Genomic DNA, 12,302 nt, shown 5'->3' with positions numbered 1-12,302 from the left:
AAAAGGGCTGCTTTAAATAACATATGTATTCAACAGTACTAAGAGATTTAAACAGTGATTAAAAACAATGCACTCAGTAAGGACCAGACATTATTTTACAGAATAGCCTGAATTTTTTTTGCGTAAGTTTTGTGTTATCTGTGTTTTTTTGTGCTTTCTCCAGGAACGTTTCAGAGTCTGTCGTATGTCAGATACCACTGTACATTCAGGAATACATCTCTGCAAGGTCATAAGGAGAACATTTATATTAAATTTAACCCCAAATTCCATGAACACTGCAATGTGTGAATTACCAATAGTTTTTATAAAAGCCACAAAATGTCCAAAATAAATTAATTATTTTTGGAAGTCCTGTTTTATCATCTCTCCAGTGATGTTATTAGTGTTTGACTATAGTAACATGCTCTGGGTATCCATGTCTAAGCTATACCGAAAAATCACTTTGGAATAGTTCAAGAGAGAAGTTACACTTTCATTTCTGAACAGTTATAACAAAATCAATTTGCAGAAATCAAAAGTTAATTGCAGTTCATGTTTTTTGTACTAAAACATAAAACCATTTCTCGTTCCTTACCTGCTTTGTTAGTCCTTTTAAAGGAGTGCCGTTCACCTGCAATATCACATCACCAATAGCAATCTGCCCACATTCGGATGCTGGTTGCCCAGGGAACAGTTTCTTTATTCTCACTATTTTCATCCCAGACTGGTCAGGGACAGCTTCATTCCCTTCTATGAAACTGAAGCCTAATCCTGAGGAGCCTTTCAACAGCTTCACTTCAAACTTGTTTTCTATGAAAGTTAAAACAAACAAAATCAGCAACATATGCAATTAAACATGACATCTCGTTTTAGTTTGCTGGGTTGTGGTTTGTACCTTATCATCCACCTTTTCAAAGAGTATGCTAACAATTAAATAATTTAGATTTATGCACGAAAAAGACAAAAATTAAAAGGGGAGGGGAGAATGCAGGAGAGTGGATGCATTAAGTGGAAAAAAGCATCTGCACAAACATGTGCCAAATGGTCTTGTTTGTGAGCTGTAACATTCTATGAACATGACGATATAAAACTTGTTAGCAGGACAATTAGTACAGGATAGTTGTTAATCCATTAGGCACTCACTTAACAATGCTTTTAACATAAATGCAGGTTCTTTGGGATCATACATTTTATCTCTGGGAACTTTGGCCTGGCACAAAAGTAGTAGGGCGAGATCTCAAAATGGTAACATTGATCTGTGCTGACTTAACTGATCTCAGCTGGAACAGAGTAGAATCCCACTACAATATAATACTACATTTTTAGCTTCATTATTAGGGTTACTACAACAAAATGTGAGTGCTTCTGACATGCGTAGGAAAAAATAAAAACAAAAGTCAAGGTGCTTTGCCTCTCGATCATTACCCACTGATCCCTGCTAGAAATGCATATGCATGGACTTTAGGTGAGAACTGTCTCCCATTCTCTCCTTGCATTCAAGTAGTTTAATGTCATTCACTGGCACACCCACAAATGAAGAATGTAATTTGGGCAGGATGCTAAATATTGCTGCCTTTAGATCCATAACTCAGCAAGACTATAAGTCTTTTTGGAAGAGGGGTGGGGGAGAAGAGAGAGAAAAAAGAAGCAAAATTACAGAACTCTCCTGCTTTCTTTCCCATATTCTTTTTTGAATTCGCCATCATATTTTCTTTCAATACAATATTACCAATTTTCTCTTGATGAACACAAATCAACATATTCCCTCACCATCAGTAACAAAACTGTAATCTTTGTCAGTGGCTGGCGTGTGTTTGGTCTCGAACTCCAATTTATCAGATGAGTCAGGAGGTCCATTCTGATTATCTGCAGACGGAGGTGTACACTGTGGTGTAACAGGAGCGTGAACACTGGTCGCGGGAAGCTGCCCCTTCTCTAGTAACAGGCTGACAACCTGAAGAAAAAGAGATTTCACCCAACAAAAATTTAGGATCAAGAATAGAAGCTATCAAGCATTGCAATTCCATGATCTGATCCTCCTAACTATGTGATTAAAACCATGGGGTTCCACAGAAAATCTGGCAGTGTAATTATGATAACATTTGATATAGCACCTTTCACATCAGGATGATGTCTCTAAGCCCTTCGCAGCAGCCAATTGCACACAGCAATGTCCCACAAGCAACCATGAAGTGAATGACCAATTTTATTTGGTAGATTGCTAGTCAGGACACCTGGGAGAAACTCCCTTCTCTTTTTGAATAGTGCCATGGGATCTTAAAAATACACCTGAACAGACAAACAGGATCTTGGTTTTACATCTCTTCTGTAAGATGACACCTTACATTACAATACAAATTTACATTTATATGGTGCCTTTCACCTTGGAAAGACATCTCAGAGGGCTTAACAGAACCGGCTGGGTACCCATGAGGAGGAGAGAAATCCCCTCCCAACAGCACAGAATTGGAGTGTCAGCCTAGATTATATGAGTACCAAATCCTGAGCTGGGTCTTGGAACACACAAGCTTCTGACTCATAGGCGTGAGTGCTACCAATGGAACCAGGCTGACAATGCATATACTTATTATTATTATTATTATTATTATATACTATGTATATACACAGCATATATTATTATAAACGTAAGTCTCATTCAGTGCCAGATGTTACTCTTGTTTACAGGGTTGCTAAGCAGCTTTCTCACCTGGCCTGTGTTCCTCAGAGTCTCTACTGCCTGCTTATGAGTTGCACCCTCCAAGTTGATTCCATTCACAGAAAGGACACGGTCACCTGGCAGGCAACAAGTCAGAAAAATATAGGTCAAATATAATAATAAATCCTGCATTTAATACAGCACCCATAATGTCAAAACATCTCAATGCACTTCAGAGTTTTCTGTAAAGTGTAGTGCCTGTGTATTTGTTGGTAGATGTGGCAGAAAATTTGCACAATGTTTTACAAATGACCATGAAATGATGACCAATTTTATCTGGAGGATTGTTGGTCAGATCACTCCCTTCTTTTTTCAAAGAGTGCAGTGGGATCTTTAAAGTTCATCTTTTCTGTTGTGTTGAGAAAACCGCTTACCTTTTTGGACACGTCCGTCAGCCTCAGCTGTACCACCTGGTATAATAGCCTTTACGTAAATTCCACCATGTCTCACACTTGTATTCACACCACCCTGAAGTAAAACAAATACATAGCATGAGTTAATGCTACAGATACTGAAGATAAACAAAATCAATGCAGCATAACATAAAAAAGTCAGCATTGTAATTTATTTCCAGTATAGTATAACACTCTGGAAGATGTTGGAGCATTAACCCTCTGTGCCACAGAGTGGTGGAGTACAGATTTGCACCTAAACTTCTGCAATGTTAGCTAAGTCATGTAACAACTTCACATAGGATAATATCTTGGAGCATTTTACAAAGATGGAGTCAGCTGCTGAGCAGGGAGAATGGAGAGAAGAGGACGTAATTTCTCTCATAACAATTCAGAAAACGTATGTGAGCAGTATGTATGTGTATCTACCTTAGTGGGACCGCACTGTTTGGTTCAAGTCCTACTTAACCAACCATCTCCATTTTGTCTCAGCAAATAGTTTCTCCTCCCGTCCCCACCGGGTCACCTGCTGGGTACCCAGGGCTCCATTCTTGGCCCTCTTCTTTTCCTTATCTATATGCTCCCTCTGTGGATGATGTCATCCGAAGACACAGGGTAAACTTCCACATGTACGTGGATGACACACAAATCTACTCTGTCTCCTTCATTACCAACTCCAGGCCCGCCAATGTTCCATCAGCTTGTCTGGCAGACATCAAAGCCTGGATGAGTGTCCCCATCACCGAATGGATCAACTTCAAGATCCTCACACTCGTATTCAAATCCATTCACTCCCTGGCACCTCCCTACCTCTCCGACCTCCTCACTCCCCATCCACCTCCCGGCACCGCCGCTTGACTGGCACTGGCCTCCTGCTCGTCCCTCACACCCTCCGTCCCACCATCGGAGGTCGCGCTTTCAGCCACAACGCCCTAAAACTCTGGAACACTCTCCCTCAATCCCTCCACCTTGCCCCCTCTCTCCCCTCTTTCAAGTCCTGCTTGAAAAGTTTCCTCTTCGGCCGTGCTTATGGTCACCTGCCCCTCCCTCTGGCTCAGAGTCAGGCTCCGCCACTGTTAAGTGCTCTGAGACCCTTCCCTGTGTGGAGGGCGCTATATAAGTACAAGTTTTTTTTGTTGTTATATGTAAGCAGTATGCACGTATGTATATGAGCAGTATGCACGTGAGCATATATGTATGAATGTGATCATGAATGTATTTGTGTATTTGAGACATAAATGCTTATGTTAAGTTGCTTCACACAAAGACTTTTTTTTAATATAAAATGGAAGCACGGAGTCTAAATCCTATGCATGCTAAATTTGGTATAAAAAGAAAGAGAAAGACGAAAACCTTGCCAAACAGTACCGTGACACTTATGCCCAAGCTGTTCTCTTTTTTAGATAATTCCACCTCAAAAACATCTCCTGGCTTCAGTACAATGCCACGGCTGGTATTTGAAATAACTTTATTTTTTGTTTTATCTGCCGCAGAGTCCTATGTGCAAGCAAAGTAAAAGTTAGTTGAAGGAGTGTTATTCAGAAAATAAATTAAGTTCAGTCTCCAGTTGATTAACATGTTGTTGCACACTGTTGTTTACAGTGGTTAGAACAAAATTTGCTTTGCAAATGCTGTAGTTTCCCAAGAAAAGATACGCAACATTATATCAGTAATACACTTCTCATCCTAGCCAGTCAGGGATCATGCTGAAGTTAGGTAAGTGAGAACTAAACTTGGGCTAATCTTCCTGCTTTTGTTGCTCATGGTAAAAGTAAACTAGGAAGAAAACGCCAGAAGATGAACAATCACAGCAACTGCAGTATTGACTTTCGCAACTAGATGTTGCTCTTGTTCTTTGCAACAGATGTCAGTATATAGCATAAGTAGCAATTACCGTTAAAATACAATATTTTGATTTCAGGAGCCCTGCAAACAAATGAACTGTTAACATAATTTAATAATAAAAGAATTTTTTTTTGATTAATAAGTGTGAGTTACTATTGGACGCAAATTGGAATCACTTCTAGCCGTCACATACCAAAATTCCAACACATTGCCAAAGCCTAAATTCCCAGATTCAGCCAGATTCTGAGCACTGCTTGCTTGAACTGCCTAAGAGTGGAATATTCCAATACCTGGCACAACTGTTCGCAGATTTATTACAAAGCAAAATAGAGACTTGTGTAGAGCTATCCTACAGCAAAGTCTGAATGGGGAAAATCTGCTGGTCAAAATGAGAATGTACAAAAAATACATATATGCACAATTATAAATCTTAGGGCTCCAAATTCACTGCTGTGGTGCAGCTGAGCAGGCACACAGTTATGGGGCATTGGGTTGCCTCAAATTAGGCTAAATATACAATACAAACATAGTCTATGGAAAGATAATTGGAGTCGTACTCCATTGGTCTGTACACCATCTTTAGTGTTTAAATATTATTTCTGACCTTGGCAGACTGTTTGTATTTCCCATTTTAAGTGCACGCACCATAGTTGGTGAATCTACTAACAAATTGGGAATAATCCACAATTTAGGCTCTTGTCTTTAGACAGATAACACAGGTGGGATTCTTCCAAAATGAAAAATGTAAAATCAGAGCTAGCCAACTGGGAGAATCTAGTTCAGGGTGGCTGTTGATTAATCTGTGTTCGACTTCTCACTGAAAACTCAAGTCTTCATCAAGAAAACATCAAATGTCTTGAGGCACATCCTAAATAATATTAAACAAAAGACAAAAATACTGCAGATGCTGGAAATCTGAAATAAAAACATAAGTCGCTGGGAACACTCAGCAGGCCAGGTAACGTCTATGGAGGGAGGAAAATTAGTCATTGTTTCAGGTTGAACTCGTCAGAACTAGTCAGTTTTGAATGTAAATAGTTCTTTGCACAACTGGGAAACTCAAGCCTAATCATAATAAAGGCACAATATATATAATGCAATTTTGACTTGGAATTATGGTTAATAAACAAAACCAAAAAGGAACTTGAAGTTAAATTATTTGTTTGGTCTCTTCTAACATGACAATAAAATCACCATGATATATATAGATCCCATAAAGATTAAAATGTCTGTCATAAAATTAAAATTATAGCCAAAGGTGGAAAATCCCATTACTTTTTTAGGTCTTTGCCGCTTTTGAAGGCTGGAATATGTTGCTTCATCCATGTCAGAGTCACCTCGGTCGGAGCAGTCCATTCCTTTAGATTTTTCAGAATTAATCATACCCAAGTACTTTGCGTTATCTAGAATCGTATGCACTACATCTGGTTTTGATGCCGTGGGCACAGAGACCACTTCATAATTAGCGTGCTGTGGTGCTCGGTTTCTCTGGAGACCGTTCAGTTGATTTTGTGAAAGGCCGGCACTTTCAGTTCTTGAGTCCTGAGAGCTCAGACTTTCTCTTCGTTTCCCATCAACCACAGCTGATGCTCCTGGTGGATATGCCTTTTGCTGAACTCGTGATCGGTTGTGCTCTTCTGAAGATGATTCCCCTTCATATTGCTGTCCCCCTAACCTATGACCAGGGCTCCTTGACAGACTCCTTGGTCCTCCTTTTCTATTTGGGGGAGATGCTGGATAACAAAAGTAAATACAGTCACATGTACTGCTCGAACAATCTAAAGCAGAGATTGGTTTATGAAAGACAAAATAGTCATGGATAGGTCTACGTTTTAATAAAAAATTAATAATTGATCATTATGATTATAATTATAAAATATTTAGTACACACCACTGTTTTTTAAGGAATTATTTCCCCCCTTGAATCCAAAAAGAAAAGCTGCAGGTGTCAATGTTACACAGAAATGACTCAAGGTAAGAAGATCTGTAATATCTCCTGACTTTACAAGTGTTTGAGGAAGTGAAAAGATAAAGAGTATAGACACTGCTACTGTGACCCAATGAGCACATGAGTAACAAGGATATGAATGTATCTCGTCATTTATTGTACTGCAAGCCATATTATGTACTTCCATCTTCTACATTACTGAGAATCAGTAAATACTATCCTAATAGAAAAAACAATGTGCAAAACTTTAGTCTGGATACTCACATAGGATATATGTGTTCCAAATACAATACTGCAATGTGCATGGTAATGTGTTGAGAGTAACAGTGTAGAAGCCTACAAATGTTTGGCAGCACAACTACAAAATCTACAACATCATTTGTAAATGGTTTCTGCTTCTCAACACGGAATCGTAAAGCAAAGCAGTTCATTCTTCTTGTCAGAGTATTACTCTACATTTTATTTTCTGGTACAACTCTTCAATTTCTGATTTATATCAAAACAGTTTTAACCCTGTACAAATACATTTTAAAATGAACCAGATATATACTTCATGAACAGCAGATTTGAATGCTGCATTTATACAGGTGCTCTGGCAGTGCAGTGACAAGCTATATAATGCTTGTTTTTCATTGCGTTGACTATTCTATTTTGGTGCTCTTTGCATGTTTACCTTGATGATTCTGCAGAATGCCAAAAATGGGTGATTGATTTCTATTGCCATTAAAAAGCTGTTCTGGTGATCAAATCTTTTTAAAAAAATATTAAATTTCTGTTCTAAGAGACTGAATCAACTCCAGGGGGATGGGTAGTGAATGTAGCGTGATTCACACGCACTGTACACAAAATGTGCAGAATATATGTAGCATAAGTTACACTCGCACAGAATATTCAATCAGAATGGAATGTCGGAATTGAGTCTGTGGCGGTCACACTGGTCCAGTTCCTGAGTCAGGCAGGTCCACAGTGTTACAGGGCATTGCTGATGACAGCACAGCCAACTTGGCTCATTGGTGGGACTCGGGAGGGTCAGACCAATCTCTGGGGCAGGGATTATTTCCACAAGCCAAAGCCCTAACTGGATGGTGGCAAGCTTTCTCAAACAGTGAGAAAGTTTGCCAGACTCCAGCAGTACCCCAAAGCCTGCTCTGGTGTCTCCAGGGCTTGGCTCTTCCTAGCCTGCGCTTAATTAAAATTGGAAATTAGGTAAGCAGGATGTGTCCTTCCAGGGAGAGAGCATGCAGTTTATTCCAAACAGAGGAATGTCTGTGTAGGAGGAATACATGGAAAACTGTTTGGTTTGGATACTCTTAAACATAGTAATCAATTTCTACATAAGTCAGACACCTGACTAAAACAATTGGCTGGATTTTAAAAATGACCTTTGAGAAATCCTGTTTGTTTGTTTACTAGAGTCAGAAAAGCTTTGGAGTGTAATTTGTACCAATTCTGGACTTTACAAGAGATACTTAACAAATAGCCTTTTCTTACATAAAAAAATGAAAGAGCCATTTTAATTTTCCATCACTACTTTTCTTCTTTGACTTTTCCTGACAGGTTTTATAATTTTCAATAGGTTAGCTCATTGATCAGTGACTGGCTCACAATAATTACCTCATTGATCAGCAAATGGTTGACAACATGGCTAGAAAACTATGCATTGGATTGCTTGACTAGAATAGTTGAAACAGAAAAGGTGGGGGAGGAACTTTTTTTTACTCCTGTCTTTACAAATCCCCCCAATCTATTGCTGTCAGGTACAACCTTCCCCTGGATCAAAGTTTTGAAGAAGATATTTAACTTTCAAGGAACCAATCTTGATTTGGATGATTAGGTTGCTATATTTGAATGGGGCATTTGATGATCCTTGTTTTAAATGAAATTTCAGAAAATAATGCATTGAACAGCTCCTCTGTTTCTATATTTTTGGGTCAGATACGTGTTTAAACTGGGTCTGATTGAAAAACCAGACTACTGAGACTGCCACAGAGAGTTGATTCAATTCCGATATTCCACTGCCAAGCACGTCACCTTGGAGCTATCTTAGCTTGAAACAGAAGTTCTACGTTCCCTCTCCTCCTTTCTGAGGAAGTACAACAACTTACATTTATATAGCGCCCCTCATGCGGGGCAGTGTCTCAGAGTGTTTAACAACCTGAGCCTGAAACCCAGTGGGGAGGGGGGGGGGGAAAGGAGGTGATCATAAGCCGTTGCTAATACAGAACATTTCCATACAGGATTGGTATCTTCCTCTAGAAGAACAACATAATGGGATTTTCTCAGTAACTATCATTGTATTGTATTGTGAATGTTCAACGACATTTTGAAAGATGGCTATTGTAAGAATTTAACCACCTCTGAATTCCCACATGTGGTGAGAAGAATTGTTTGCCTGATAAGGGCGTACCAGCAGGAACTGAATGGTTTACTTTAGGATAAGTGAGTGAATGGTGGGAGAAGCTAAAGATAATAACCTGCACCTCAAGGCTACAACATCTGCTAACTTTTATCATTGAAACCTAACCTCCTATTGACTGTAAATGCAAAGCAATACTGACAGCAGTTCAAACCCTAACCTTTAACGAGTCCCAGCATGAATCCTTCCCCACAGGGAACTGATTCAAGGGAATGACTCATTCAATATTGGCACCTGGAGAGTAGGCTTTGGAAGGCATTGTCTCTCTTCTGAACTCCAAGCAGAATAAGTCCCTAAAGTTCAAGAAATGCAGATTGAGCACAAATCAGTTAAGGTGTTTGGAGCTGAGGTTCTAAATGTTCTAATGCAATTGTTTGGTGTAAACCAATTCAGCACCATATCTAGGTTTTACGCTTAGATTTTTGTTATTCAGTTGTATGTATAAAACCTGAATGAAAATCAGTACCTCTAGAGAGTTTGGCCTGAGAGATCATCAGGGTCACATCCTCGGGGGCATTTTGCAAAATCTCCACTGCAGCATCATGGGTAAGACCCTCCAGATTCACCCCATTCACAGATATCAGGCGATCACCTGCAGGGGTGAAAAAAGAAACAAACCCCCCCCGATTATAAAAGCCAAGCCTCTCTTCTAGTGAACATCACTCAAAAGAGGGGATGAAACTGCTGGAGGACAGAACATTTCGTACTGTAAAACAAGTGTGGAAATGTTACGGAAATCATTCTTGATTTATGATCCCTCAGTGTCAACCCTCAACAGAATGGTATCCCTCACTGACATACAATTAAAGCAAATGCTGAAGAGAAATTTTTCACATATGAGATTGGATGAAGAAAGCTCCTTGACCCGTTCAAACTCATCCTTCCAGAATACCCACCTCACTTTACCACTCTCCCATTTTTTCAGAACTAAAGCAATGTTATCTTGATTTAGTTTGAATATTGTTGTTAACTTCAAAGTTGAATTTTGAATGCTTTTTCCTTTTTGACAAGTTTCAATATTCTGAACTCCAAGACATAATCAGCCCTTTGATGTTTTATTTTTTAAAAAGCATGGGAACAAATAAGATATGACCATGCTAGTTCATTTGGCTATCCCCAAATTTAAAAAAAAATCCAGTACTCCTCTATTTCTCATACTGTTCAAATTAATTTCTTCTGAAACTAGCTCTCTGAAATTTGAGCAAATACTCCCAGTTGAACAAACTACAACTTAAATGTGTGATGTACTACTATAATGTTACAGAAATAGTTAATAAACACATCTATGTCAAACTGTTTAAAAAGTAACGGCTAAAGTAATAAAAAAGGTACCTTTTTATCAAGAGCCTAGGTCATGTTAATAGTGTCGTGTGCCACCATAAAAAAGTAGCAGTAAGCGTGGTGCTTCACAATAACTTACATGTTCCCAGCTTTGGACAAATGGCCGACAAGTTGCAGAATCATTTGCTATACATAAAGCTGATGATATATAAAGGATTCTTTTATTATTGACTAAACACTAAACACTATCCACTGTAAAAATACAGGCAGTACCTGGTTTCATATGCCCCTCAAGCTCTGCTGGTCCTCCTGGTGTGATGCTATTGACATTAAATCCCATACAGTCCACTTTGCCAGGCTTTTCTCCACCAACAATCTGAAAACCTATTTCCAAATGAAACAATAGTAATTCAGTTCATCAACCTAATTGCCAACACAGTTCTCATGTGCCTGTTACACTAAACTAGTTTCTGCTTAATCATTTCCCTTTCAGTGCAAATTGACTCAAAACTCTGTAAACTCATGGGCCTAGTAACCTCATGTGCAAATACACACGTCGCAAGGCGCTGGACAGACAGAGTTACAGACCCGACCTGAGGGTTGGGGTGGGGGAGGGTGGAGGGCGGGGGGGGAAGCAGGGAGATCAAAGGCACGGTCGAAGAGGAGGGTCTTGAGGTGGATCTTGAAAGTGGCAAGGGAGGGGGCGAGATGGAGGGACTGCGGGATGGAGTTCCAGAGGGTGGGTGCAGAGGGGCAGAAGGCCTGGCTGCCAATAGTGGGGCGAGCAAGGCGGGGGACGTGAAGCAGGCCAGAGCCTGCTGAGTGGGGGGAGCGAACAGAATGGTAGGGGGTTAGGAGGTCGGAGAGGAAGGGGGGAGCAAGACCATGAAGGGCTTTGAACGTGAGGGGCAGGATCTTGTACTGTATCCTCTGTGTAATGGGAACCCAGGGGAGTTAGGCAAGGATAGGGATGAGAGGGTCATGGAGCCTAGTGCGGGAGAGGACATGGGCTGCAGAGTTCTGGATGATCTGCAGCCTGTGGAGGAAGGTGTTCGGGAGGCTGACAAGTAATAAGTTTGCATAGTCGAGCCTCAATGTAATGAAAGGATGTATGAGGGTTTCAGTGGCCTGCGGTGTGAGACAGTATCGGAGCTGGGCGACGTTGTGGAGGTGGGGGAAGGCAGAGCAGGTCATCGTGCAGATATGGGATAGAAAGGATAGTTGAGGGTCAAATAAGACCTCAAGGTTCCGGACTGGCTTAGTAAGATGGAGTGTGCAACCATGGATGGTGATGCTGTCAGTGCCTGAGGTGAGGAGGCGCTGATGGGAGCCAATCAGCAGAGCCTCGGTCTTGTTGACGTTCAACTGAAGAAAGTTAGCACTCATCCAGGACTTGATGTCTGACAGACATTCTGTCATGACAGCAGTGGTCCTGGAGTCAAAGGTGGAGGCAGAGAGGTAGAGTTGGGTATCATCCGCATACATGTGGAAGTTGACCCCATGTCTGCGGATGTCACCAAGAGAGAGGATATAGATATTGAAGAGCAGAGGACCAAGGACAAAGCCCTGAGGAACGCTGCACGAGACAGTATTAATGACAGTAGTGACAATATAATTCCTGATGGAATAATATTTTGGGTTAGCAATAGCGAATTTGCATGTTTTCCACGATGACCCATTATCTGCATAGCTTACTTATCCACATCAGACTGTATCAATTATTAT

General features: G+C 40.4%; 1 protein-coding gene across 1 annotated transcript in view; it reads right to left on the bottom strand.

The window, feature by feature from the left end:
- Positions 1-12,302, bottom strand: part of ptpn13 (protein tyrosine phosphatase non-receptor type 13) — a 127,524-nt gene that overhangs the window by 33,761 nt on the left and 81,461 nt on the right. The window contains exons 22-29 of the mRNA XM_042340179.1: positions 10,851-10,961; positions 9,763-9,888; positions 6,208-6,665; positions 4,456-4,584; positions 3,070-3,163; positions 2,687-2,772; positions 1,750-1,933; positions 575-789 (exon numbers count right to left, since the gene is read on the bottom strand). Of these exons, the coding sequence (XP_042196113.1) occupies positions 575-789; positions 1,750-1,933; positions 2,687-2,772; positions 3,070-3,163; positions 4,456-4,584; positions 6,208-6,665; positions 9,763-9,888; positions 10,851-10,961 (1,403 nt within the window). The remainder of the gene's footprint in view (positions 1-574; positions 790-1,749; positions 1,934-2,686; positions 2,773-3,069; positions 3,164-4,455; positions 4,585-6,207; positions 6,666-9,762; positions 9,889-10,850; positions 10,962-12,302) is intronic.

This window comes from Callorhinchus milii, unplaced genomic scaffold (genome assembly GCF_018977255.1).
Source record: "Callorhinchus milii isolate IMCB2004 unplaced genomic scaffold, IMCB_Cmil_1.0 Scaffold1, whole genome shotgun sequence".
Taxonomy (NCBI): Eukaryota; Metazoa; Chordata; class Chondrichthyes; order Chimaeriformes; family Callorhinchidae; genus Callorhinchus; species Callorhinchus milii.
This window is presented reverse-complemented; position numbering and strand designations above follow the sequence as displayed.